This window comes from Bicyclus anynana, chromosome 4 (genome assembly GCF_947172395.1).
Source record: "Bicyclus anynana chromosome 4, ilBicAnyn1.1, whole genome shotgun sequence".
NCBI lineage: Eukaryota > Metazoa > Arthropoda > Insecta > Lepidoptera > Nymphalidae > Bicyclus > Bicyclus anynana.
Window position 1 is genome coordinate 3,026,351 of NC_069086.1, and position 27,726 is coordinate 3,054,076.

A 27,726-nucleotide genomic window follows, 5' to 3' on the forward strand; every position below is an offset into this window, starting at 1 on the left:
CTCGATAAATGGGCTTTTCAACACAAAAAAAAATTTAATTTTAACCATTAGTTCGTTAGTATGTAAGGCAGAAGTACGAAATTGCCTATAACAGGTGAGCAAATGTTGTGTGATGACGTCACGTATAATATTGCGACCGTTAGCGGGAGTCGATATTTATGCGAACTTTGAATGCATGTAAAATCATAACTATTTGGTGTTTTTAAATAAAACTAAAACTAGTGTATCTGTATATATAACAGCTCTAATGTAACGAAGTTTCAAATGATTTTGCGTACCTTGTAACATTATTCATTGTTCGTACTCGACTAAAGTAGTCTGCACGGCCTATTAGTCCTTCAATTATTATAAAAATGTATCGATTATAACTCTTTGCGATTCTGGCGATTCTCTTTAAGTCGAGACTGCCTAAAAATTTAAATGTATACTTGTTACGTATTTCTACTATTATTGTTTCTGGTACGGTACATTTTGACAATTTATTTTTGTTTATCAAAAGTGTATTATCTATGTTGTTTGCCGTACATGTTGTGTTGTCAACACAGCACAAGTTGTCAATGTCAATTTATGTAAATTGTAAAGAAAAGAAGTTAGAAGCATGCCATGGGAACTTAGAAGAACGTGAAATCTTTATGAAGCAGCGCCATCTACATTCTAGATTTAAGATTCCAGGATAGTAAATACAATTACATAGATGTGTACGTACTAGAATGTTTTTAGAGATTAAACCCGTGTAAGTACGGAAAAAGAACCGAAAAAAAAGAATTATTTATCCTTTTAATTTTGACGCGTAATAGAAAGAATGTGTTTGTATTTCTAAAGCAAAGGGATTATTAAAGAAAAACAGTAAGTGTACATTAATTTCAACGATTTTCCATATAGTCATTTGGCCTAGTGGTGCATTACAAAGGTACAATATAATAATCCTGAGTTCGAGCCCGGGGGTAACAAAGGAAAACTTTTTGTCTTTTTTTTTGTTTTTCTCAATTGGTTTCTTCAACTATTACAAAATCAAAAATGTCTCTCCTTTACAAAAAATATGCATTATTATTTTTATACTTTTTACTATACTAAAAATACCGTATCTAGTCACTAGATGGCGTTATCACATTCGTTCCGAAAAAAGTTCGAGTAGCCTATCTATTTCCAATAATACACTGTAATCTTTGGTTAGAAGACCCAAGTCAAGTCACAAGTTGCTTTGTGAACGTAAAAAGTTTAAACGAGAAAATAATTAAATACTTAATTGTGCATAATGTGAAAATTGTATATAAGAATATTCAGATTAAGTGTAAACAATGGAGACTACCCCGCTGTTAGCGCGGCCAAAACCTAAATCAATATGGTCAAGGTATAACCATTGTTTGTTTTTGTTCTTTATTTTTGTTTCTTTGTATTAAAAATACTGCGTGATTTTAGGTTGAACTTTTTGAGGTTTCGTAAACGGGAGCTATGCTCGAGAGTTATACATTTGGGACAGTTACCTGAAGAGGCATATCCGCCCAATTATGTGTGCAATCAGGTAAACAAAGTTCTTATTATTAAATACATGATAAAGAAACTGTTCAGGGCCAATTGAATCGTATGCGTGTGTAATAAATGCTAATGGCATCCTTCAACTTATGATTCAATATGTATTATCAATTTTAGTTCATTGTAACACTACCAGTATTTAAATTGGGGTCAAGTTTTACTTGGACCTGAGTGGAACAATTTGGACTAGTCTCTGTCTAATGTTAATAAAATAAATTATATTGGTATTAAATTTATTTTAATAAAGTATATGAAGACATACATAGTATCTTGTTGTTTTCCTGTTTGCTACTGCTCAAAACAATAATAAATGTACAATTAGAGAACTATTATGGATTATAATCATTAGTAATATTATATAAATATATACTATAATATAAATGTGAGTTTGTTTGTGAGTTTGCACTAAAAACACTAAACCAATTTTTTTAATTCTTTCACTGGTGATCTTATGTTATCAGCGAGTAACATAGTTCCACAGAAACACTTTGAACTTTTGAGGTCACTGCCATCCAATAATGAGTTGCAGTTGCAGTTGGTGACAGTAAAAATACTTGAAATATTTATTTTAATTACAGAAATACAACATCATCACATTCCTGCCAATAGTTCTGTTTGAACAATTCCGGTTTTTCCTCAACCTATACTTCTTAGTGATGGCTCTTACACAGTTTATACCCAGCATAAGGATTGGATACTTGTACACTTACTGGGGCCCACTGTGTTTTGTGTTGGCTGTGACTTTGTTTCGAGAAGCTATTGATGACTTCAGAAGATACAGGTATTAATTTTATTTTTTATTCAAAAACAATTTTTGCCATATTTTTTAAATTTGACCAATTTTCCCATTCCTGTCCAACTAGTCAGTATGACTGTACTGTGAGTGGGTACGAAAATAGTCCAATGGGTAGGGATTGAATCACCATCCTTCTATAATGTGTCCAACCGCTTTACCATGGAGCTATTGAGGCTTAAAAATACATTAATTTTAAAGCTTTTCTAAAACAAAAAAAAAATACAAAAAAGGCAAAGACTGTTTTAAGAAACTGTTGATAGTTTCAGAAGCTATATTTTATTGACAAAAAAACAATTTAGGCTAAGAAAAATACTAGTAAACAATAGTAAAAATACTTAAATTTAAGTAGGCACCTCTTTCAATTAATAACCACTAAGGACCAATGCCTTATCACGCTCTCTAGGCCCCCCAATATACAATAGACCCCCCATAATCCAACAAATGTTTTCCAGGGCTATTAAATATATATCTGATACAATAGATACAATACTGCAGTAAGACAGTAAGATAGTCAGATTTTTTTTTAAATCTGTAAACTACCCATTAAAATTATATAATTCTGTCTGAAGTACAAATCATACTACATAATTGTATGCATTTTATTATAAAATTAACATGATTAATGATAGAGATTTGTTACAGGAGAGATAGAGAAGTAAATCGGCAGTGTTATGACAGAATATCAATGGACTACACACCCATTGAGGGTTACCGTCCATTCATCACTGAACAAGTGCCTGCATCCAAACTGAGAGTCGGTGACATAGTGATGCTGCACAAAGGGCAGAGGGTCCCTGCTGATATGATCCTGTTGAGGACAAATGAGACTATGGGAACAGTGTTCATTCGCACTGATCAGTTGGATGGAGAGATTGATTGGAAGTTAAGGTAGGATGAGAGACAAATATCTTAGCATTCCATGGATTGACCATGCAGGTGCCGGGTCCATCGTGTGGTAGAGAGAAGAACTCCGAGCAGAGTCCTGAACTTGTGACTACAGGATGTAGGGTTAAGGAATTCCTTGATGATCGATCAACATTCCCCTTTCTCTGCTCGTGTTGTTTTCCCTGGCTAGCCAAATTTACACAATATCTATACACATTACGAAGAGAAATGATTTGATTGTTTGTTTGTTTGCCAATGCAACTGTAACAGGCTCTGAAAATGCTAGAACAATTTGGAAAATTCTTTCACTAATGGAAAACGAGTAAGTGGGAGTAAGAGTAAATTCAGTGACAATATCAGTTAGTAACATAGGCTATATTGTATCCCCATGGGAATGGGAACCTAAGTGATAAGTCATCTGCAGATTTTTTGAACTAATATCATTATCAAATGGTAACCATGTTAGTTGATTTTTCGCCCACTCAAGTGATACAATACATTGGTGTTATATTCAGTTGACGCAGCATTGAATCAGCCTAGACACTGGTGCTTCCGTTACCCAGTTTGATAAAAATATTTACACAGCTAAATTACTGCAAAGTTTTACAATCTTATCAATTTATACTTAACTAGCTGATGTCCGCGACTTCGTCCACAAATGTATGTTTTAAATTGTTTGTAAATCTATATATAAAAATGAATCCATATATCCCTTGATCACGCCATCACGCGTGAACGGCTGGACCGATTCCACTAATTTTTTTTTGTTGTTTGTTATTGTCAGGAGAAGGTTCTTTTAAAAATTTAAAAAATTGAAGGAGTAACTCCCTACTCTGGAGGGGTAGTTGAAAGTTTACATCGAGTTTCACGCGGGCAAAGTCGCGGACGTCCGCTAAAATAAATACCAGTGCACATTTTTTTGTCCATCTACAAATGATACACTATGCAATGTTTTATTATAACTTGAAGGGATCAAGCAGTATGTTCAAGGAAAGCTAGGAGCCACTTGATTCCTTATGACACTTTCAACAATTATCGTCATATTTCAACTGGTTTACATAAACATTGACAAATCATGTACTTTCCTTTTGAATTACATTATTGAAAACCACATAAATCTGTTCACTTAGTCTTTTGAGTTTATTTTGAGCATAGAGACAGAGAGATGGACAGACACGGCAGAGGACTTTGTTTTACAATTTGTAGTAGATATTTATGTGTGTTCAAGCTTGGTTATCAAACAAACACTATTTTTAATAGGATTACTGTGTCATATTAGGGTAAATCTAAATAGATTAGAATAGATAGAGTCTGTTACCATTCTGGCTATAGCTTAGCAACTTCGTTCTTAACAGTTGTTACAGTTCTGTTCTTTCATTCTTCGCGTTGTAAACGTGTGTGTAAATTTGACGTTGTGCGCCCTCTTGTGTGTTTTCTGTACACTGGTTCGTTTATATAAATTACTAGTAGACGCCACGAGTTCCCGTTCCCGTAGGAATACGGGGATAAAATATAGCCTGTAGCTTTCCTCGATAAATGGGCTATCTAACATCGAAAGTATTTTTTAAATCATACCAGTAGTTCCTGAGATTGGCGCGTTCAATCAAACAACCAAACAAACAAACTCTTGAGCTTTATAATATTAGTATACATGTCGTGAGCTCTACATATTATAAAGAATACCAAGCTAAGCTGAGCTGAATGGCTTGTACAATATAAATGAGATGAGACATAAATTGGCTTTTATGTCTCATCTCACGTCTCATATTGAGTGTAAAGAATTTTTTTTTCAGAATACCACTTCCATCAACTCAAAAGTTGCCTACAGATGCTCATCTGTTAGACATAAACGCTAAGTTGTTTGTGGAGAAACCTGAGAAAGACATACATTCCTTCATTGGTACATGCACAAGGCTGGACGAGGAGGAAAGTGACTCTTTGGACATTGAGAATACTTTGTGGAGCGGGTGCGTGGTTGCCAGCGGTCAAGTGACCGGCTTGGTTATTTATACAGGTAACAAAAAGTTCAGTAGGTACTTTTATTAAAAATACTATAAATACATAGGTAACTATTGAATTCGTTCTTATATTATGTGTTTTATAGACTGCGTTCAATTCAATTCTTGTTTATGACTTTTATTTGTGCCAACTGGACCTAGTTTATCTCGCCAGTGTCGAGTAGATGTTACATGAGGCACGAAGGAGATTGTTTGGTGAAGGCTGACAAGTTTAATTTTGAGGATCTACTAAATAGTTAATATTAAATAATATTATTTTTGTTAGTTCTTAACCTAAAACAACACAAATAACATATATTGATAAACAAAATATATAAACAATTTACATAGTATAAACAAATATTACAATTTTATCTTATTACATTCTACATATTTACATAAAAATCTTCAATATAGACAAAATACAAACATTAACAAACATTTATTAACACTTAAAGGATGTGGACTTTTGGAGGGGACTTTTGGGGAATGAACGTCTTAGAGAGGATGTAGAAGTCTGGGACAGTTAAAAAGGAGATGAGTAACAGTGCCTTCATCCAAATCACACTCACAGATAGAGTTATCCCTAATCCGGAGCTTGTTTACCAAGACAGAGTGTGTTAACAGTATCTTAATTGACGCAATCTTTACGATTAAATGGAGGGGTAGAAAAACAAGTAGAGGCCCGCAGCTAGGTCCGCTTTCAGACCCACTGTCCGAAAAATTGTTAGATCCTTTCTTAATGAACATCTACTAACTATAAACTATTCCCATCCGTCCGATCTTAACCTACGCTAGTGTAGTGTTTGCCCACCGTCCCAAAGCGACCCTTAGGCCGCTTCAAACCCTACAGAATCGTTTTCTGCGTCAAATCACGGGCGCGCCGTGGTTTTTACGCAATAATGACCTCCATAGAGATCTAGAATTACCGACAATAGCTAAGTACATGAAACAGCTCTCTCAAAACTATTTTGACAGAGCTGCCATACATCCCAACCAACTAGTGGTTGAGGCCTGCAATTACACTCCCAACCTAAACGCTAACTGCAAGCAGAGGCGTCCCAAGAACGTCCTTTACGATCCAGACGATGACATAACAACCGACAATGCTTCCCAGGTAACACAATCACAAGCTACACAGCGTCTTCGCCGGCGAAGACGAGGTCCCCGATATCTAACGTCACCCGGACGTGGGTTTTCTAACTCACGATCTTGGGGGCGTCCGCACTGATTCACTCAGGTCACGGTTACCTCCTCCAGAATGGCCTTCTAAGCCGAGGTCCGAGTCTCATAGGAGACGCCCTTAGAGAGCCGTTCCGTCCTCTATCTTTCTTTCAGCCTTCGGGTCACATCAGGCGATGCTTCTGCGCTCGCCCAACCCCCCCGGTGACGCCGTAGTGGTTCCGCAGGGAGCTATCGGCACCTACTCAGACAGAAAAAAAAAAAAAAAAAACTATTCCCCTGCCATATTTCATACTAGCGGACGCCCGCGACTTCGCGTTGAATTCAGTTTTTCCACAAATCCCGTGGGAGCCATGGATTTTTCCGGGATGAAAAGTAGCCTATGTGTTAATCCAAAGTGAAATCTATTTCCATTCCAAATTTCAGCTTCAGTAGCCGCTGCGTAAAAGAGGAACAAACATACTTACACATTTACACTTTATAATATTAGTAGGAAGTAGGATTTGTACGTCAGGCCGTTTTAGATATTTCGTGATGACTGAAATTTCGCTTTTATTTAAACAGATAGATAGATAGATTATTTAAAAAATTATGTTTTTTGTTTCCAGGCAGTGAGACTCGCAGTGTAATGAATAACGCGACCCCGAGGTCCAAAGTAGGTCGCCTCGACCTGCGCATCAATGATTTCACGAAAGTTCTGTTCGGAGCCACTCTGTTCCTGTCGCTGCTGCTCATCGTGCTCAAGGGCTTCGACGGGCCGTGGTTTGCGTTCCTCATCAGATTCGTGCTGCTGTTCTCGTATATCGTACCCATCAGGTAAGTTCAACATTGCATGGCATTATAATATTGAAAGAATATGAAAAAAAATGGTTTATGGCATTGCTTACAATGTGTTTCAACATTCCAAAAAGTCGGCTGTCAGTGTCTAGTTCATTTAGTCGTTTCACCCGCGTAGTTTCTGTTGTAAGATACGAAGATAAAAGCCTTATCTTCTCGCTGATAATAATGTATCTTTCCATCGGTGAAAGAATATCTAAGTAACTAAGTACTAAGAATAGCAAACACAAGTCAGATTCGCCTTTATAATATTAGTTACGGTTATAATTGATTGATGTTTATTATCGGTAAAGGCTCATTGGTAACGAGGCGTTAACTAGTGCAAACTTGCAATCAGAGCATCGCCGAAAAGTTGCCTGTCTGTCGGTGTTCTACGGGATTAGGCTGCATCTTCACTTACTGTTAGGCATGATTGCTGCCAAGCACTCGCCTATATAATGTAAAAAAAAAGTAATTGTAAAGATCAAATTTTTTATAGCTTGCGGGTAAATCTGGAAATGGGCAAGGTGTTTTACTCGTGGACTATTCAGCGAGACAAGAAGATTGAGGGCACCGTCATGAGGTCAACCACCATACCCGAGGAGTTGGGTCGGATACAGTACTTGCTGGCAGACAAGACGGGCACTTTGACCAAGAACGAGATGGTCTTTCAGAAATTGCATTTGGGGAACGCGCTTTTTGACAATAATATATTTCATGAGGTAATTTCTTTCATCATTTTCGCTTTTACACGAAAGTAAAAGCTATATTTGTATATACATATGCTTTTACTTGTCTTGACTGATTTGATGCATTGGCGCTAAGCCTAGCATTAGCTTTGGGTTTTACTAGTAATTTTGTATAGAAAAAAACCATTTTTATAGCTACAGAGCATTAATTGACAGCTTATATAGGTATTATGAATTTTAATATTTTGTAAGAAGACAAATCTTTATATGCTAGTATCAGTTTTTAATGTTATTACTAAAAAAAAAGTGCTAAAATATAAAATTAATATCTATCTAATTGGATATATATCGAATAATAATTTGAACTATTATGTCTTTACTATTTCTCGAAGCCCTCTGTACTTATATCCAGGTAGAAGCACTACTAACGCAGCACATTACCAATGAGGAGCCATCTTTGCCCACGTCGCCTGCCACCGAGGGCGCTGTGCTAGCGCCCACGCCCCGACAGGTGTGGGAAGCTGTACTGGCGCTCGCGCTCTGCCACAACGTCACTCCTGTCTACGACATAGACGACCAGAGAGCTGACGAGGCTCAGTCAGGTCAGTAGTAAATAAGTTACTGCTCACAGACATTGCAATGTATGCGCCCATGCCCCGACAGATATGGGAAGCCGTACTAACTCTGCCACGTCACTCCCATCTACGACATAAACGACCAGTCGACAAGGCTCTAACTTAGCGGTCAGACAGATATGGGGAGCTGTACTAACACTCTGCCACATCACTCACATCTTTATGCATTCTAAAGGGATCCCTTAAACCTACCCCAAGGTCACAAGTCCTGGGACCTGCTCGAGGTGTTTCCTCTGCCACAAAATAATGGTACAATCACTATCACTGTTACCCGTCACTTCACACTATGTTAGTGCCACGCACAGACTGTTAAAAATGACAATACAATATTTCCAGCATACTTGGAGGGAAATAGGAATATTGGTCATATTTAAAAGATATGGCAAATACTATAAAAAATAATTTAAAAATATACAGCGGTCTTCAGCCGGCAGTTCTCCATTACTCGCTTAATGTCATTGTTCCACCTAGTGGGGAGGGGGGATAAAAACACTGCGCTTTCATGTGCGATGTCGCCGTTCCAGAACCTTGGGACCTCAAGTAATGCTGTTTTTGGGATTGTTACTGATAAAGTGATTTCGTTTTAGATATGGGCAGTTCAGTGATGTCGGAGAGCTGCGGTGGCGCGGTGCCGCAACAACAGCTGTGCGACTACCAAGCTTCTAGCCCGGACGAGGTGGCCTTGGTCAAATGGACAGATATGGTAAGTAAATAACATGAATAGTTTCAAAAACTAAAAAAACACGCTTGATACACATGATAAGGGTGCATTTCAAATAGCCTGTCCGCTATCTTGGACTACCGTCATAAGTCACGTGACTGTTTTTTTCGTATTCCTGACAGCAAACTCTTTCATTTGATATTTATATCATGGGGGTGGATCTTGGGGATCTCGCCATCTTGGGGAGGCCGCCATATTGTAATGATGTTTCTTAGCTAGTCATGAATTGTCATCAAAACTCAGAGTGTATGCAAAATTTCATCCTAATCGGAGACTGGGAAGTGGGTCAAATTTAAAGTTACAAGTGAAGCTAATGTAAGCGTGTTAAAATTAGTCTATCAACTAAAAATTGAAAAAAATTGCCTCGTTGCTCCAGTGATTAGCCTATTTGGATTTGGGTCACGAGCTCCTGAGTTCGAATGATCCCTGGGTTAGATCCACACCTTCTGTGCCTCGAAAAGCACTTGAAGCCGTCAGTCCCGGGCGTTATCATAAATGGGTCGAAGCTCCTTATCCCCTCTCCTATAAGGAGAGAGTGCTGAGCCTGTAGTGAGCCGTTAAATAGGCTGATAATGATGATGATGTCAAGGATGTCATGCTCTGAGACATTCCAGATGGGCGTGTCGCTGTACAATCGCGATCTGCACAACATATCGCTGAAGCTGCGCGCCGCCAACGAGATCGTGCAGTTCAACATCCTGCAGATATTCCCCTTCACCAGCGAGAGCAAGATGATGGGCATCATTGTGCAGGTAATGAGATCCAAAAGGGGTAGGTAAGAGTTTTCCAAAAATCCCTAGGGTGACCAAGTTATATTTTTTTTTCGGGTTTTTCAAATATATCTATCTTTAATCTGTTTTTTTTCAATGCTGTAGCTGTAATTAAGATTTAAAAGATCTGATTTTTGTTAAACATAACAGATTGAATTGCGAATGTACTATAATACTATTTTTACAAATAATGTTTTATTTGTTTTGTTGAAGAAGCTTGTAGTGTAAGTATTATTTTTCTTTTATTATGATTACCTTTTACAACATTTAAAAAAAATATGGAATTGTCTGAATGAATTGAAAAGTGTCCTATCATTTTAAAAACTTGTACATTTATCAAGGTTTTTAAGTTGTACACTTGTATTTACTTTTTGTAGTTACAAAGTTGCTGGTATAAATGTATGGAAGGTGCTGAATTTCCAAAACAAGATTTTTTTCAAATCAAAAATCATTTATTTGAAGTAGGCTCAGTTTACAAGCACTTTTGACACGTCAGTTGACTATTTGTAAAGATTCTACCACCGGTTCGGAAGGCAGGTTCTGCTGAGAAGATACCGGCAAGAAACTCAACAGTTGCTCTTTTGAAAAAGTCATACAGTATTATAATTTACAATTGATAACGATTACTGTTAACATTTCTTATAGTTTTACTTCCTGTGTGAAGGTGGAAGCTGATCCAACGGCCTCCAAGCATCTTTAAAAGTGTTCACATTTCAACTTTCTCTTTAAAATGTGTTATAATGTCTGTAGCAACAATGTTAAATATTAAGCCGTCTACTTTATTTACAGGAAGAAAACAGTCAAGCGATAACTTATTACGTGAAAGGCGCCGACGTGGCACTGTCCAAACTGCTGAACTCTTCGTGGCTCTCGTCGGAATGCAAGCTCCTCGCGGCAGATGGGCTGAGGACTCTGGTGGTTGCTAAGAAGACGATGACGAAAAACGAGTATTTAGAATTTGAGGTAATAAAAAAGTACCACGTATTGTATACCACTGCATGTAATTAGCGATTACAGCACGCACGAGTGCCGTAATCGCTAATTACGTGCAGTGGCATATGTAAGTAAAAACTGTAGTAAACTACGACACAACACAAGCCTAACGCCGAATCTGTTAAGTCTCTTAAGGGCATAGTTGTGGACTAACAATAGTCTGGCAAGTTCTTTGAAGACACTCCCATGCAACGGGGGAAAGATTGCACGGGTGTGAAATCCGGGGAAGTGATGTGCATCAGTCGTGGGTTTTCATTCATTACTACTCGCCCCCCCGCGCGTACCATCGGCTGTGTTACAAAGTTGCCAAGCTATAGTGAGGTATCAGAGTAATGTTCTTACAGAGCGAGTACAAAGAAGCGCGGATGAGCGTGACCGGTCGCACGGAGCGCACGGCGGCGTGCGTCGCGCGGCTGCAGCGCGGCCTCACGCTGTTAGCGCTCACGGGCGTGGAGGACCGCCTCGCGGACGACGTGCCCGCCACGCTGGGACTGTTGCGCGCTGCGGGTATCAAGGTAATGTTGTTGCGGTCGCACGGAGCGCACGGCGGCGTGCGTCGCGCGGCTGCAGCGCGGTCTCACGCTGTTAGCGCTCACGGGCGTGGAGGACCGCCTCGCGGACGACGTGCCCGCCACGCTGGGACTGTTGCGCGCTGCGGGCATCAAGGTAATGTTGTTGCGGGGGTGATGCATCCGCTATGGCGTCAACAGTTTGCGGACTTTACAGTCCAGGGAATCCAGTTATGTTTGCGTCTACTTTAGAATGCCAAAAGTGTATATGAGTAAGGGCATGACCCAGCTATTTAAGGCATGTTGTTACCGCCTGATAAAACTTTTTAGGACTTTTTCAGATGGCCAAAGAAGGTTCTTTCACTACCTGTTTCATATCCCCTGCCTCAATACCAAGGGCTTCTGTCATTCCAAGGTACTTATAGGTCTCACCTTCACGGAGTGATTTGAGAATGATAGTTTCTGAAATAGCTATATTCTCGGAGCTATCTATCCTGCCTAGCTCTACATTGATAACCGCACACTTGTCTACACCAAATTCCATCCTTATGTCATTGCTAAAGGTTTGATTAATCTTCAGCAAAGACAATGGAAAACTCACGTTGGGCTACGACACTAAATAATATTCATAATAAAGCAGAAAACTTATTTTTTCGATATTTTTAGCGACTGCTGAATGGTTGAATAAAATTCTTTTGGTATTATAATTATTATGTTTTGACAGCCTGAGATGGATGTGTGGTGTGACAAGAATAGATAAAATAAGGAATGAGTATATAAGAGGAAGTCTGAAGGTGGCGCCAGTGACAGAAAAATTGAGGAGTAGAAGGTTAGCTTGGTAGCATGTAATGCGTAGGGAGGAAAGTCATATTACTAGAAAAATGTTGAATGTGCTAGTGGAAGGACATAAGAGGAGAGGAAGGCCAAAGAAGAGATGGTTGGATTGTGTGAAAGAGGACATGTGTGTAAAAGGAGTGGATGAATAGTTGACAAGTAATAAAAACGAATGGAAAAGATTGACATATTTTTCCGATCCCACTTAAGTGGGATAAGGGTAAGGAGATAATGATGATGTTTTGACAGCCTGGGGCAAATTTTATTAATGTCTTTTGTCTGTGTGTTTCAGATATGGATGCTGACGGGCGACAAGCTCGAGACGGCGCTGTGTATCGCGCGCTCGCTGCAGCTGGGCGGCGGGCGGCGCTGGCTGGCCGCGCCCGAGTGCCGCACGCGCCGCGACGCCTACGCGCTGCTCAACGAGCTGGCCAACAACACGGACTCCATCGACCTCATCATCGAAGGGGAAACACTGGAGGTGAGTCTATAAACATGCTCACAGAACAGACAACGCTGAAAGCTGACGCTTTTAGCAATAGAAGTAGCAAGGGGGCGTGGCCCGCGTACACCCGGGTGTGCGGAACATCGCAAGCGTGTCCGCGCATGTACTAGCAGTCTTGTTTTGTTCTGTGTCAAAAGGAATAAATAATATTCAACTCTTTTTCTTCTTTCTTTCTTTCTTTCTTTCAACTCTAAAGTAAGGGTGACATATTTCATTTTAGACTAAATATTAAACAGCCATTTAGGCCACGCCCCTGGGTACGCTGGTTTCAATATAAAGAATTGACACTTTATAAATCTAGTTACCTCTTACGTCTGTGAACATGTACCACCAATATCATTCTTTTTGTTTTACCAGTTAAAATGTTGAAACCCTTGGATTTAGACGACGAATCAGACATGAGCAATGCGCAACTTGATATTACAGTCGTTTACATGCGTGGCAACACCTGGTAAAATGTAAGGATGCGCTTTAGGTTTTGTTATCTTGTGTTTTATTTTACAGACTAGATACGCCGCGCGGTTTCACCCGCGTGGTTCCCGTTTCTGTAGGAATATGGGTATCATATTATATAGCCTATAGCCTTCCTCGATAAACGGGCTATCTAACAATGAAAGAATTTTTCAAATCGGACCGGTAGTTCCTGAGATTAGCTCATTCAATCAAACAAACTCTTCAGCTTTATAATATTAATATAGAATATAGATTATGCTTTTGAATTAGCTTAGCCTTATTTTAAAGTAAACTTAAAAATACATAATTAGGTTAAATCCGCAATGCAGTCATCCAATTCAAATCCGAGAATTATCGTACCGGAGTGTCCGTAGTTCTAATTGTTTCATATTGCATCCGAATTTCGTTTTGAACGGACGGAATAAACCACAATATTACAATACACACACAATGAGATTTGCGTCGAATCTGAGTCACATTCAAAATCTGCAAGTAATATTTGATTATAAGGTTGCATTGTGAAATAAACAACATAATGCGGAATTGAAGGTCTATTTTTGATCGTACATTAAATAATTTAATGATAATATTTAAGGTGTGCCTCCGATCATACCAAGAGGAATTCGTGGAGCTCCTGCGCAACTGCTCGGGCGTAGTAGTAGCGCGATGCTCGCCGACTCAGAAGGCGAGGGTCGCGCGGTTGCTGCGCGCGCGAGACCTCGTCGTTGCGGCGGTGGGGGACGGGGGGAACGACGTCGCCATGATACAGGAGGCTGATATGGGTAACGTATATATCTACAACTATCTCTCCCTCTTCTCTATCCTAAAACCGTTATGCCGTACCAAGTGTTAACTTTTTTCACTCTTCTAACAAGTAATAACTTAATATTCGAACTTGGCTTTCTTACCTCTCTTTCTCTCATTCAACGTTTGTTTTCTCTACTTGCGATTGTTGTTGCGATGCGTTGTTGTTCATAACAAATTATTTGTGAGAACGAATTTTATACTTACTTAATAAGAAAATTTGCAATATAATAATTATTACAAAATTAGGTATATTATATCTAACTATAACTAAATAATGAATCGCGAACGGAGATCCATCTGAATTTATAAATTATAACTAAGATCGGCAATCGATCTATTTCATTCTATAATTAATACCTGCACCTAACCTATTAAATGACTACCGATCGACGATCGACCAAGTAATGATGATCGCTAGCTCCTAACTTTAGAGCAAACCGCGGTTGACGTCAGTCAATGTAGGCCGATGCTGATCTTGCGCCTCGTGCAGATGGTAGCATGCGCGAGGTTTATAGGCCAACTCTTACATGGCAGCTTGTGAGTTATGGCTGGATGTAACACGTGTATTACGTTATTACGTATATTATTAGCGACCAAGTCGCTACCTATGGACTTGGTCGTTAACTATGGGCCTCATAAGAAGGCTCAGAGTCACACAGCGGGCGATGGAACGAGCTATGTTAGGAGTTTCTTTGCATGATCGAATCAGAAATGAGGAGATCCGCAGAAGAACCAAAGTCACCGACATAGCTCAACAAGTTGCGAAGCTGAAGTGGCAACGGGCGGGGCACATAGTTCGAAGAGCCGATGGACGTTGGGGTCCCAAAGTGCTGGAATGGCGACCCCGCACTAGTAAGCGCAGTGTTGGTCGACTCCCCACCAGGTGGATTGACGACATCAAGCGAGTCGCAGGGATTCGCTGGATGCAGGTGGCTCAGTATCGTGATGTTTGGAAGTCCTTACAAAAGGCCTATGTCCAGCAGTGGACGTCCATCGGCTGATATGATGACGATGATGATGTATATTATTATTATTATTTATGTGTTTTTTGTACCCAGGCGTAGGTATCGAGGGAGCGGAGGGTCGCGCGGCGTCTCTGGCGGGCGACGTGAGCGTGCGCGAGTTCTCGTGCCTCGCGCGCCTGCTGCTGCTGCACGGACGACGCTCGCTCATGCGCTCCGCGGCGCTGTGTCTCTTCATCGTGCACCGAGGCCTCATCGTGTCTACTATGCAGGTATACACAGCATGTGTTCATACATGCACATGTGCGTATCGAGAGCGCGTCTCTAGCGGGCGATGTGAGCGTGCGCGAGTTCTCGTGCCTCGCGCGCCTGCTGCTGCTGCAAGGACGACGCTCGCTCTCAGACCAATTATAGAAGGACCTTACGAAGGAGTTACGAACAACATTGTCTGTCATTTTCTGAGGAAAACGAGCTTATATTTGGTATATATCTTATACTAAACTAGTACTTTTTGTCCTTTTTTTACACAATTCAATTACACAAAAAGGTATTTTTACAGAGCTCTTTAACCGACGAACACGATTACAACTATTTAACATCGATTCTATAGATACAGTTTTTATAATCGCATTAGATCGTTGATCATATACTTTGGCAGAAAAGTTACGTCTAGCGAGGCAGGTCCTATACAATAATTGGTCTGAGCGCTCGCTCATGCGCTCCGTGGCGCTGTGTCTCTTTAATTTGTGTGTGTATTTTTGCAGGCTGTGTTCTCCGTGGTTTTCTATTTCTCGTCAGTGTCGCTGTACCCGGGGTTCCTGATGGTCGGATATGGAACACTCTTCACTATGTTGCCAGTATTCTCATTGGTAAGAATTATGGAATATTACCTTGGAATGTATTCTGTGATAATACAAAGCCTCCAATATATATGTTTTCAGTTCAGTCATCAGATTATAATGATCTGGACTATCGGCTAAGCGTGCTCTCTAAAGCACGAAGGTTGGTTTTACTAAAAATGTCTAGGAAAAATGAAGTATTCAATATTCGATGGAGATATAAAATATTCGCCACAACCTCCTAAAAAAATAGGTTCTGAGTAACTTTAAGCCCATTTCTGTCAGAACATTGGCACCAAAGGTTACATTGGTCGAAAGTGAGGCTTTGATAAAAAGATGGTACGACTGTGGTTTTTTTGCTTAATTTTCTGATACTTGCTTGCTTTTGAAAAAAATAGTTTAAGAATTTAAAAAAATATTAGCGATTTCCTTGCTGCAGGTTTTAGACAAAGATCTTCCAAGTTCGATAGTCTTAAAGAACCCGCAACTGTACAAGCAGATGACAAAAGGAAGGCAACTCTCCTACAAGACATTCTATATATGGACGGGGATATCGATTTATCAAGGTACTCCAATTTTTTAAATTATATATATTTTCTCTTATCTTTAAAATCAATCTAAAATTGTAATCGTAATTGAATTTTCAATAGATACTTAACATTCATAAGTACAAATTTTCACAAAAAATATATGAATAACAATTTGCTATTATGATAGAAAAAAATCTAACAATGGTAGTTTTATTATTTTTTTGTAGCTAAGTTCATGAGAGTGTAGGGCTTGTCAAATTTAATTTTAACTTGTCCAATCTATACTTTAATATTACAAAGAGGTAAAGTTTGTGAGGTTTGAGATTGTAGGACATAATCTACTGAAGGTCTATTGACTGATTTTAAAAATTCCAAACCATACCCTCCCAATGATCTTTTAATATTTATTTATTTAATAAATGAGGCAAGTAAGTGAGCTTTATCTTAATATATATAAATCTCGTGTCACAATGTTTGTCCTCGATGGACTCCTAAACCACTTAACCAATTATAATAAAATTCGCCCACCATGCGCAGTTTTATCCAACTTGAGAGATAGGATAGTTTAAATCTCAAATTATAGTCGCAATTTTAATTTATTGCTAATTATTTGTCTCTATATATATAAACGGCTGAACCGATTTAGCTGAAAATTGGCAGGGAGGTAGTTTAGAGCCAGGAGAAGGACATAGGATACCTTTTTTTTTGTAGGGGTAGGGTAGGGGTAGGGGTAGGGTAGGGTAGTGGTAGGGTAGGTTTATGGTATAGGGATAGGGTAGGAGTAGGGTAGCGGTAGGGTAGTTGTAGGGTAGGGTAGGGATATAGTAGAGGTAGGGTAGGGGTAGGAGTAGGGTAGTGTAAGGTAGGAATAGGGAAGAAGTGCAAATAAATAAATTAATAAGTCAAAACGAAGCTTGAGCGGGTCCGCTAGTTTATTTATATAAATCTGCGTCGTAGTTCTAAACATTATTATTCATAAACCTAATATTGTAGGTGGAGTTATAATGTACGGAGCGCTGGTGCTGTTCGAGGAGCAGCTGATCCACATAGTGGAGATCAGCTACACGGCGCTCATCCTCACCGAGCTGATCATGGTGGCGCTGACCGTGGTGACGTGGCACCGGCTCATGGCGCTGGCGGAGCTGGTCAGCCTGCTCATGTACACGGCCACGCTGCTCATCTTCACCACCTACTTCGGTGAGTTGTTGCTGCATTGCTGATCAGCTACACGGCGCTCATCCTCACCGAGCTGATCATGGGGTTTACTGGTCTTAACTGTGAAACTAGTGAAACGATTTAAATGGGACTTTAAGTTTATTATATTGAGTAGGAGGTTATTGAGTAACATACAGGCTAGTTGTTCATCTCGGAAAAATCCTTGTTGTACAAAATCGTTCTTGCAAGTTTTGTATAAAACTTAATTACACGTGGAATGAAGTTTCTAATAAAAAAATAAATAAATAATTTCCATTAACCTCTTATAATAAAAGGATACACAATAATGTAGAAAATTTCGCTTAAAAACTGGCCAATTTTGCTTTGACAGTTTTAGAATTATTGGTAAAGAAAATTATACCTAAAGGCATTTAAATATAGTCCAATATTCAATAAAATCCCAAATTAAATGAAAATTCAACCTTAAAGATTGAGTTTAAGGTTGAATTTGCAAATGCGACTACTTCAATTGAGTGCCAAGAAGTTGTGTTTGGCACTCATTGAGTGGGGACGTTTTTTGGTCGCTGATTGTGCATCCACTTTTTAATAGGAGATCGATGATAATATCGCATTTCAAAGGTTTCCATTTGTCCGATAGTTATAAATCTATGGGTATTTTGACGCAGATGCGGATTTCATAAGGCACTGGGACTTCTGGTGGAAGGTGACTGTCATCACGGTCGTCTCCTGCTTCCCTCTCTACGTCGTCAAGTATATGCACCGCAAGTGGAGCAACCGACAGTACAAAAACATTAAAACTAAATAATTTACTTCAATGAGGTGAGTTTTCTGACATAAGCGGAGCGGAGGCAGACAGACACAGGAGCGGAAAGAAACGTGAGCGGAGCGGAATTGCTAAGAAGCGGATATTAAAAGAATATAACAAGGATTTGTATTGTCCATGCATATAATTAAATTTGGTAGCCTTATTTCTATTTTCTATTTTTTCAAGTGGTCTTAAATTGTTCATGAAAATTTTTTGAGACGTGATTACATGAAAATTTTAGTTTTTAAATATGATTTTGACAATACGAGCCAAAACGCCTGTCGGCCATGACAGTCTATATTACAACAGTTTCATGACGTCACTATAGCGCGTTTGGACAAAAATATTAGTTAAAAATTTGTTTGACGTTTAGTGTGTTAGTGACGTCACAAAACGGACGACAGCTTTTTTGACGTTTGGAAAATTAAGAAAATACGTGATATTTAAATTAAGTTTTTTAAGAAATCCTTAGCTTTTATTAATAGATATATATTTCGGACCTTCATTTCATGTACTACACGAAATTAATATTGTTTATTTTAAATTTGATATGAGTCAACTACCCTATGACAACCTTTATTTATATATTAATATTACTTCTATATATAAACAAATGAACTAAAAAGAGAGAAATATACAATTGATTTAGCATTCCTATGCGATCTAAGTACGAGTAGATATCGAATGAACTGTTTCCGTCAAGGTTAAAGTTAATTATCATTTAACATCAGATAAAATTACAATCAAGTTAGCTTCAATATTATATATCGCTATGTGACTGCTCAGCTGAGTAGAAAAGCTCTTAAGATTATTACTGATTTAGTCGTACGCACCTTCTAGAATGAGCGATGCCTCATTAGTGCTTTGTGTCGTCGTTTCCTATATATTTAAAATGACATGCCACATTAAGCGTTGCCTCGTCGCACGTGACGTTTCAACAGAGCTTTAACTTGTTTTATCTGTTACTAGCGGACTCCCGCGACTTTATCCGGGTGGATTTCAGCTTTTCACAAATCCCGCGGGAACCATGGATGTTATTATACATAAATACCTTCCACTTCAATCACTCTATCTGTTAAAAAAACCATATCAAAATCCATTACGTATTTTAAAGATTTAAGCATACATAGGGACAGAGAAAGCGACTTTGTTTTATACTATGTAGTGGAGACTGACTTGCTCCGTGCTCTGTGACGTCGTACGTCGTCGCAACGGTGCTGTGTCATATAATGCATTGTTGCGTTGCGACGCCGCAACGCAACACACTAATGAGGCATCTCTTTAACTGACGATATTAATATATTAGAATTACAATTGACTTCGCGTTGTATCAGTGGTATTATATTATGATATAAGTCAGTGATAACCTTAAATGACAAAAAGGATCATTTTAAAAGTTTTAACAACAACGATCCTATTATTATAAAGTTATGTTATAAAATCTAAACAAATGAAATAGCATTTTGAATATCTATTAAGTTTTGCACTTAGGATATTTAGTAATATTAGGTTACGTAATATAAATTTATTTTGTAAAACATTAAAATTACTTTTGTAATTTTTGTTACATCATGTTGTTACATCATTTTGTTACATATGTGTATTTTTTTTTCTTACAAAAATGTTATTTTTTTGGTTTACACATTTTAAGAGACCTTCATCACAATACGTGCTGTGTCAAGGATTAATGTTTTTTTTATTCCGACAATAATTCAGTGAAATATTCGCTGAATTTAGTTTTGAAAACTATTATTTAATTTAAAATAATGGTTTTCAAAACTATTTTAAAAAAGAGCAGACGATTTACAAATACAATTAACATTAACGTTTTAATGTTAATTGTATTTGTATTTGTGAAAACAAAACACATTTTGACTATAATAGTTAATTTTTTTTATAGGATATATAATAGGGTCTTAGTCCTTAATGACTTTAAAAAAGATTATGAAACTACAGCTACACTAATTTTTTCTGTCTTTTACTTTTACACTATTATTTTTAAATACTATAATTTTTAATGTATTAATATATTTTCTAGTTCTTATGTTACCTTATGAAATTCACAATATTTTATATTATAGTCTGGCAAGTTCGTTGATAACACTTCCATGATATGCGGGCGACGGGCGGATAGACTGCGCGGGTGTGTAATCGTGCGTGCGGGGAAGTGACGTGCATCAGTCGTGAGTTTTTCATTCATCGCTACACGTCCCCCAGCCCGCGCGCAACATCGGGATTGTTACGAACGAAGTTGCCAAGCTATAGGGACTTTTATAATGTCTCACACAATGTGTTTAATAACTTCACTTTATTTATAGTATTTCTACACTATAGTTCTATTAAGACTTTTATTATTATTAGCGAATTCTTAGGTTGCACACAATCACATTTTAATATAAAATGCTGTATTCTCGTTAATTCATAATAGTATTCAAAAACGGTATTTTTGAGAAAATTGGGTTTTTAAGTGGAACCTTAAATAGGCGCGTTAACAGGTTTTTAGTGGAAGGCAGCTTGTTTTATTCAATAACTATTTTAGACAATTATTCAATAAAATAAATAGTCTTTTAATAATCTAGACCAAAAAATGCAATAACACTTTCAGAATGAGTTCAGTAAAATATAGATTACACAAAATTTTTATTGTAACAAAAAATTGTTACAATCATTTTGGGTCTTAACATCCAAATCAGTTTTTCATAGATAAATAATTAATATCTCTATATAAATAATATATCTTGTTAGACATGAAATTTAGTGCCTTCCAAACATTAAAATAGTTAGATACGGTAATTTTTAACCGACTTCCAAAAAGGAGGAGGTTCTACGTTCGGCTGTATGTATGTTTTTTTTTTTTTATGTATGTCCAGCGATAATTCCGTCAATTATGGACCGATTTTGAAAATTCTTTTTTTTATTAGAAATCTTTTCTTATTTACGTTAAGTTTTAATTTATTGAATTCTTCCAAGTGTCCTGCAAGAAAAACACGAAATTAAACGACTAATCTCTCAATTATTTTATATTAATATTTGAAGGGATCTTACCATATCTAACGATTTTAATCAGGGTTACTTTATTGTATCAGTATTTATAAAATTATTGTGTGTGAATTTTCAATACTTAGGTCATTAGGTGTATACTTGTATGCTTTAAAGTTAAAACAAATGGTATTGGTAAGTATAACTTTAGTCGAGTAATCGTGAACTATAAAGTTACCTACCGCTACATCAAAGCAAACAGCTAAGAAAATACAGTGAAATTTGCAATTTTTTTGGACAGTATAGAGATCTGTTGTTTTTCTGCGGGTAATTATGTATTTTTTATGTTAAATTCTATTCTAATAACTGCACAGGTGAGGTGTGATTTTGACGGATGGATTAACTATATATAGATATATGGCACTAGCGCGTCCATACTGAGGCGGACAAATGTGGCTAATTGTCTTAATTTCATTTAGCTTATTAAACAACAAAAGTTATTTAAAGAAATTATACCTAATTATTGTTTACAATGTTCAGGAAATGTAAAATTTATAAATACTGTAGGAAATTGTAGTCTGAGACGGATATGACGTCAGGTGGCGCAACTTGTTTCCGTAAAGAGTGGGGAGTTAGAGAGGGGTACCGATCGGTCGGACCGAGCGGGAACTACTTGTGATATAATGCGCTCGTCGTGCGGTCGGCCTCACTTTGCCATTCTAGGGTCTTATTTTGGTTATACTTTGATTTGTTAATGAAGTTGTCCTAACAAATATTGTGGATTATCTTTGTTCGACATTGGTTTCTTATTATTTGTAAACCACTTCTGATTCTGCTAAAAATACATAAATATATAGCGTAAGTAAACACAAAATTGTGCATGTGTGTATGGAGTAGCTGAGTTTAGATAACATTTTGTAGGCACGTAACGTATCTATAGTATAAAATATCGTTGACTAGCATAATGACTGTTCAATTCAGGGATAATTTAATTGCTATCTATAATATAAAATAAAACTAACAGTGCTCAAGTTTTGCCGTGCTGCTTTGATGGAGCGGTGTGGTATATCAGCGATGTCCTTTAAAAATACTCGACGTCCAGTTACCATTCCATAAAATAGACAAAAAATGTAAATGAGGGAAACTTTAAACAATTTAAAATGTTTCATATTTGTATTAAAATATAATGAATTATTGTTATGATTAGATATTTATGAAAACGTGTTGTAGTTTATTAATGTTGCAGAAAATGGGAACTGAGATTGAAAATTAGATAAGAGATAGTATTTTTAATTTAAACTGTCACTCATGAAGCTGAATGGAAACTACTGTTAAATAACAGTAGCTGCTTATACACAAAAAAAGGAAATGTAAGAAAAGAATAACAGACTTCAAAACAACAAAAATGCTCTAAAGCACGAAAAATAATATTGTATACTCGTAATCTATCTACCTACTGATCGTTAGAAAGAAAACTGTGCTAAGCCTAGTAGTGCTAATTTAATATTTTTAAATTCAGAATAAATTTTCCAAAAATATCTAAATTCAAACGACCGTATACGCGCAAAAATTACTCTATAGTCTGTAATGACCCTTAGAATGAAAACATACGAATATCTTTGTGGTGTAGTGCAGGTGGTGATAATGATATAATATATAGTAAGTATTTTTGTTAGTTTGAATATTTCAAAACTGCAGACCGTAATTTCAATAGATATTCCGTTGTTGTATGAGTAGGTGTAATATGTAAATTCAATTAATATTCGGTACTTTAATAAATACGACACTCCAGGACGATCTTACAATAGCAATTTTTTTGTTTATGAAGTCCGTTGATTTCTTTTTTTTTTTCAAGTTTTAGTCATATATAGAAAACTGTACTTCTTGTGAAGCCATTAGAGTTAATGGTCTTTTGACGGGTTGCAATTGCAAATGGTTGGTGTGTTCCCAGTCCCAATAGATAAATGTCATTTAGATCCTCAATTCCTATGGACCAATGGCCCACCGAAACCCCATTTTGTTCCCGTGTTTGCTTAATATATTTATCATACTTAGACGTAAAATAAAATGATACTGTGATTCCAATTATTCGATTAGCTAGATGCGTATTTACCTTTATTATATAAGGACAATTAATTCCATAAGATTAGGGTACGGAGCCTTTACACACTGCGAATTTTCGACGCGCGTTTTAAAGCGCGACAGATGCAAACCGCGACGCAGACGCGTTACGACCACATTATATATAGCAAATTACTAGCAGACGCCGCGCGGTTTTACACACGCTCTCATCCCCACAGGAATACGGGGATAAAGTACGTATAGCCTATTAGCACTCGGAGATATAGCCTGTAGCTTCCCAAGAGTGAAATATTTTTTTCAAATCACTTCAGTAGTGTCAGCCTATTCAATACAAATAAACAAACAAATCTTTCCTCTTTAAAATACTAGTAGGTATAGATAATGCATTTATAGCCATGCCATACAAGTAAATAACCTCTAAATAAAACTGACATAAATAAGTAGTTAAGGTTTAGCCGAAACAGAGAAATATAAATATTCCCATGTTCGGAAAAAAGGAACTAATTTCTTCTACTAGCTAATTGGAAACTAACGCGACGTGTGTAAAGGCTCTTAAAAATATGATTTGATAACTTTTAACAAGGTACAAAGTGTGTGTTTTGTGATATGCATATTTATTTTCATAGTTTATAAATTTGTTAGAGATTTTAATTTATGATTTACGTAATATTGATGTTCCATTATTTTGTGTTACTCACAGTTGACAAATTTATGTAGGACACCTGTACCTCTATTTATAAAATAAAAAATATATCAAAGATAAGTTATTATTTTATTTATTTACCAACTAGCTGACGCCGCGCGGTTTCACCCGCGTGGTTCCCGTTCCCCTAGGAATACGGGTATAATATATTAGCATAGCCTAAAGCCTTCCTCGATAAATGGGCTATCTAACACTGAAATATTTTTTCAAATCGCACCAGTAGCTCCTGAGATTAGCGCGTTCAAACAAATTAATAAACAAACTCTTCAGCTTTATGATATTAGTATAGATGTTTTGCTTAGAGCGGTGTCAGACTACCGTTTTTTCGCGCGTATGAATGAGCTCGTTTTTTGGAAGCGCATAGGCGCGCCTTTTGGTACACGCTCAACTCGTACGAGCGTTGACGTGCTTCTAAGTTTCCAATAATACACTGTACACTTTGATTTTATGCTCATTTAAGGGCGAGCCGCGAGAGACACCTCTCAGAGATACTGACACGACACCGCCGTTTCGAGCGAACACGCCGAAATATGCCCGTTTACGCGAGTCCGTTTTTTTTTTAAACGCGTAATGTAGCGCTAGCGCGCGTGTAAATGCGTATGCTGAAGCGACCGTATACGCGCAAAAATTACTCTATAGTCTGTAATGACCCTTAGAATGAAAACATACGAATATCTTTGAGGTGCAGTGCAGGTTGTATGTGCCTACCTATAGATGATAATGATATAAGTAGTAAGTATTTTTGTTGGTTTGAATATTTCAAAGCTGCAGACCGTAATTTCAATAGATATTCCGTATATATATAAACTACGTATGAGTAGGTATAATATGTATTTTGTAAAAAGCTTCCAGTGTTTCTCAACATCTACCTATTAGCTCGAATTTGAGGGAGGTTCGCACGACACGGCAGGACAACCGGTCGAATGAAAACAAAGTATTTTCAAATATAACCTTTTATTTATCAGCACATGCAAAGCTTTATTATATCTATACTTATAATAAACTGTAACAGGTCAAATTCTGAACTTTATAGATATTTTGACACATTTTTTTTTAATTTTTGCCTATCTGTCTGTCCGTATTTTTGTTGACCGGTCATTACGCTGAAACTACTGAATGAATTTAAATAAAACTTAGCACGAGACCATAATACGTATTATATAGTATAATAGTTTTGTAAAATGATTGAATGAATTAGTTGACTATTTATTAGGTAGGTATAAATAAAACATGTTGATAAACGTCCTTACAAATTTTAAACATTTCTTAAATAAATATGCCTTAATTCATACACGTTTCTCCAAAACGAAATATCCTAAAAATTATGTAAACTACTTCTAAACATTATCTACAAAGTGATAACAATCTACTGCTTGTCATCGGTGAGACTTTGGGGTTATATACGAATTCATATCCAGTTCTGTTCCTGATGATTTTGCGTGTAAGGAATGTTTGGAGGCTACACGACGTGCCCACTCCAAGTCACGAGAAGCTCGCGATTTCCGACATTTAGATTTTGAGCCAATCGAACTAAACGATTGCGCCGAAGTCGAGCTTGCGCTTCCTGACCAAGAATCCGTTCCTTGTCCTCTTTGATAAGTCAACACTGAATTGGTAACAGTGCTTGGGGAAAACATGGCCGTTTGCTCCCTAATTTTAGGAGCTCTCCTTTGTATTTGAGTGATGGGTGTATCTATCTTCGGTGGACTTTTCGACCTTGCTGTTTGGTTCACGTTAAGAATGTCAGAACCATCTCCGCTGCTTTTTGATCGTGGTGACGATTCTTCGCTGGATTCATCATTCATTACAATTGACATGACCTTTTCTGTGTTCTCATGCAAATCGTACACTCTTTGCGACTGTATCGAGCCTAGCGATGAAGTTCCTTGCTTATTTCTCTTGCCTCGAGTCTGTTCTTCAACGTAAAATACATTGTTCTGGTTTGGCAACATAGCTGGAATATTAGAATCCACTTTCGCGTACGAGACGTCTTTACAACTCGATGCTTGTTTCGGCGATGGTTTGCATTGACATCCGTTGTCTTCTGTAAGGTAACTGCAACATACTTGTATCAAGCAGATTGAGAATCCTATCATCATAATTACGGTGACATAAAAAATTGAGTTATAGTCATTGGAACATTCATTAATACTATACGACCGCTTCAAAAAAGTCCATGGATGGAATCTGGACCCTCCAGGATCCTGATATTCGAAAATGTTGCGCCGTGATAAGACTTTTCCATAGTTTTGAGCAGCGGCGGCTATACGTAACACGCCGCCATAAGCTGCATACAGATTCTCGTCGGTTAGATGCGGGGCGACGTCTCTCTTCATCCAATGCCAAAGTTCATTATTAAAGTTCACAAAATCGTTGTGCCGACATGTTTTAGGCGAATTATGCAATACGCATCTCGAAGCGGTAGTGTAATATTTCAGCAAGATATTTTGCGAAGACGGTGATACTAGTTTGACTAAGCCTCCGGTTTTAAAAGGTAGCGATACTGCGGTTGGTCCAGAATCGTCGTCCGTTTTTAAAGGCGGCAAATGAATACAAGAATTCGCATCTCTTTTTGTCACCAAACTTAGACACGGATCTGTGAAATGTCTCCCAGATCCTATACGAATTTTTTCAACGGTAATGTTAGACAGTTTCGGTATTGTCGAAGGTCTTCTCCACCCCAAGCCTTGCGTGTTGAGGGACCTTTTGATGTGATCGTAGAAGTCGTGCAATTCTCTTACTCTTCTATAGGGAACGTATCCTGCGTAAAAGGCAAATCTAACGGCTGGTAGTATTTCACTTCTCAAATGTGCTCCTATGGTGTCCAATAACACATCTTCTAAAATTACCGCTGATTTCTTATCTAAACCTGTTTCGGTGGTTTTTAAAGCATTACGAAAATACTTCAGTGTCTCCTTTATATATTCATCGTTAACTTTGTGCGGTGGGACGATTGGTGGTATAATGTTATCTTCGAAAATTTTCCGTGCCCGTAAACGAGCTATGTCCTCCTGACTCCAGCATCCAGCTCTCCCGGACCTTTTGTAGAATATAGTGCTGCCCACATGATTACACCAAGCTATTCTTGTAATCAAGAGCAAAAATATAAAAAATAACATGGCATTTTTGTATTTTTATAAGCATTGACTGACGTCACAGGAATGACTGCACCAGTGTCATAATTTCAACAGTGTAATGAAAAGATAATAAATATGCTTACCTATTAATAAAACTTTATTGTCTTTTCAAAAACAACACCAACGCTATAGGCGGATTATGAAGGAATTACCTTTATGCCTGATTGGCGTGCGGTTGTCAATTTAATTATTTACATTTTAACGTGGCTTTGCATTTTTAACCGACTTCCAAAAAGGAGGAGGTTCTACGTTGGGCGGTATGTATGTTTTTTTTATTCTTTACAAGTTCGCCCTTGACTACAATCTCACCTGATGGTAAGTGATGATGCAGCCTAAGACTAAATCAGGCTATAATTATATTTTAGTAGTAGTATTTTTAGTATTATAT

At 37.6% G+C, this 27,726-nt stretch overlaps 2 protein-coding genes across 3 annotated transcripts; one reads left to right on the forward strand and one right to left on the reverse strand.

Moving 5' to 3' along the window:
* The first annotated feature begins 1,178 nt into the window (after positions 1 to 1,178).
* LOC112058383 (probable phospholipid-transporting ATPase IIB) lies at positions 1,179 to 24,261 on the forward strand. Of its 2 annotated transcripts, XM_052891449.1 has the most exons (19): positions 1,179 to 1,351; positions 1,420 to 1,522; positions 2,112 to 2,314; positions 2,972 to 3,217; positions 5,008 to 5,228; positions 7,002 to 7,209; positions 7,709 to 7,931; positions 8,311 to 8,500; positions 9,121 to 9,236; positions 9,869 to 10,006; positions 10,814 to 10,987; positions 11,362 to 11,532; positions 12,653 to 12,841; positions 13,914 to 14,100; positions 15,184 to 15,359; positions 15,852 to 15,956; positions 16,366 to 16,492; positions 17,450 to 17,653; positions 18,298 to 24,261. In XM_052891449.1, exons 1-19 carry the CDS (start codon positions 1,299 to 1,301, stop codon positions 18,435 to 18,437), a joined length of 3,174 nt encoding a protein of 1,057 aa, XP_052747409.1. In that variant the 5' UTR covers positions 1,179 to 1,298; the 3' UTR covers positions 18,438 to 24,261. The 2 variants fall into 2 exon arrangements, with proteins under 2 accessions (XP_052747409.1, XP_052747408.1); XM_052891448.1 differs by lacking the exons at positions 15,852 to 15,956; positions 16,366 to 16,492; positions 17,450 to 17,653; positions 18,298 to 24,261 and having other exon boundaries at positions 11,362 to 11,683; positions 15,184 to 15,325.
* On the reverse strand, positions 24,112 to 27,512 carry LOC112043256 (uncharacterized). Its single transcript, XM_024078583.2, has one exon. The coding sequence runs from the start codon at positions 27,318 to 27,320 to the stop codon at positions 25,578 to 25,580; it is 1,743 nt and encodes a 580-aa protein (XP_023934351.2). The 5' UTR covers positions 27,321 to 27,512; the 3' UTR covers positions 24,112 to 25,577.
* Between the last annotated feature and the right edge of the window lie 214 nt (positions 27,513 to 27,726).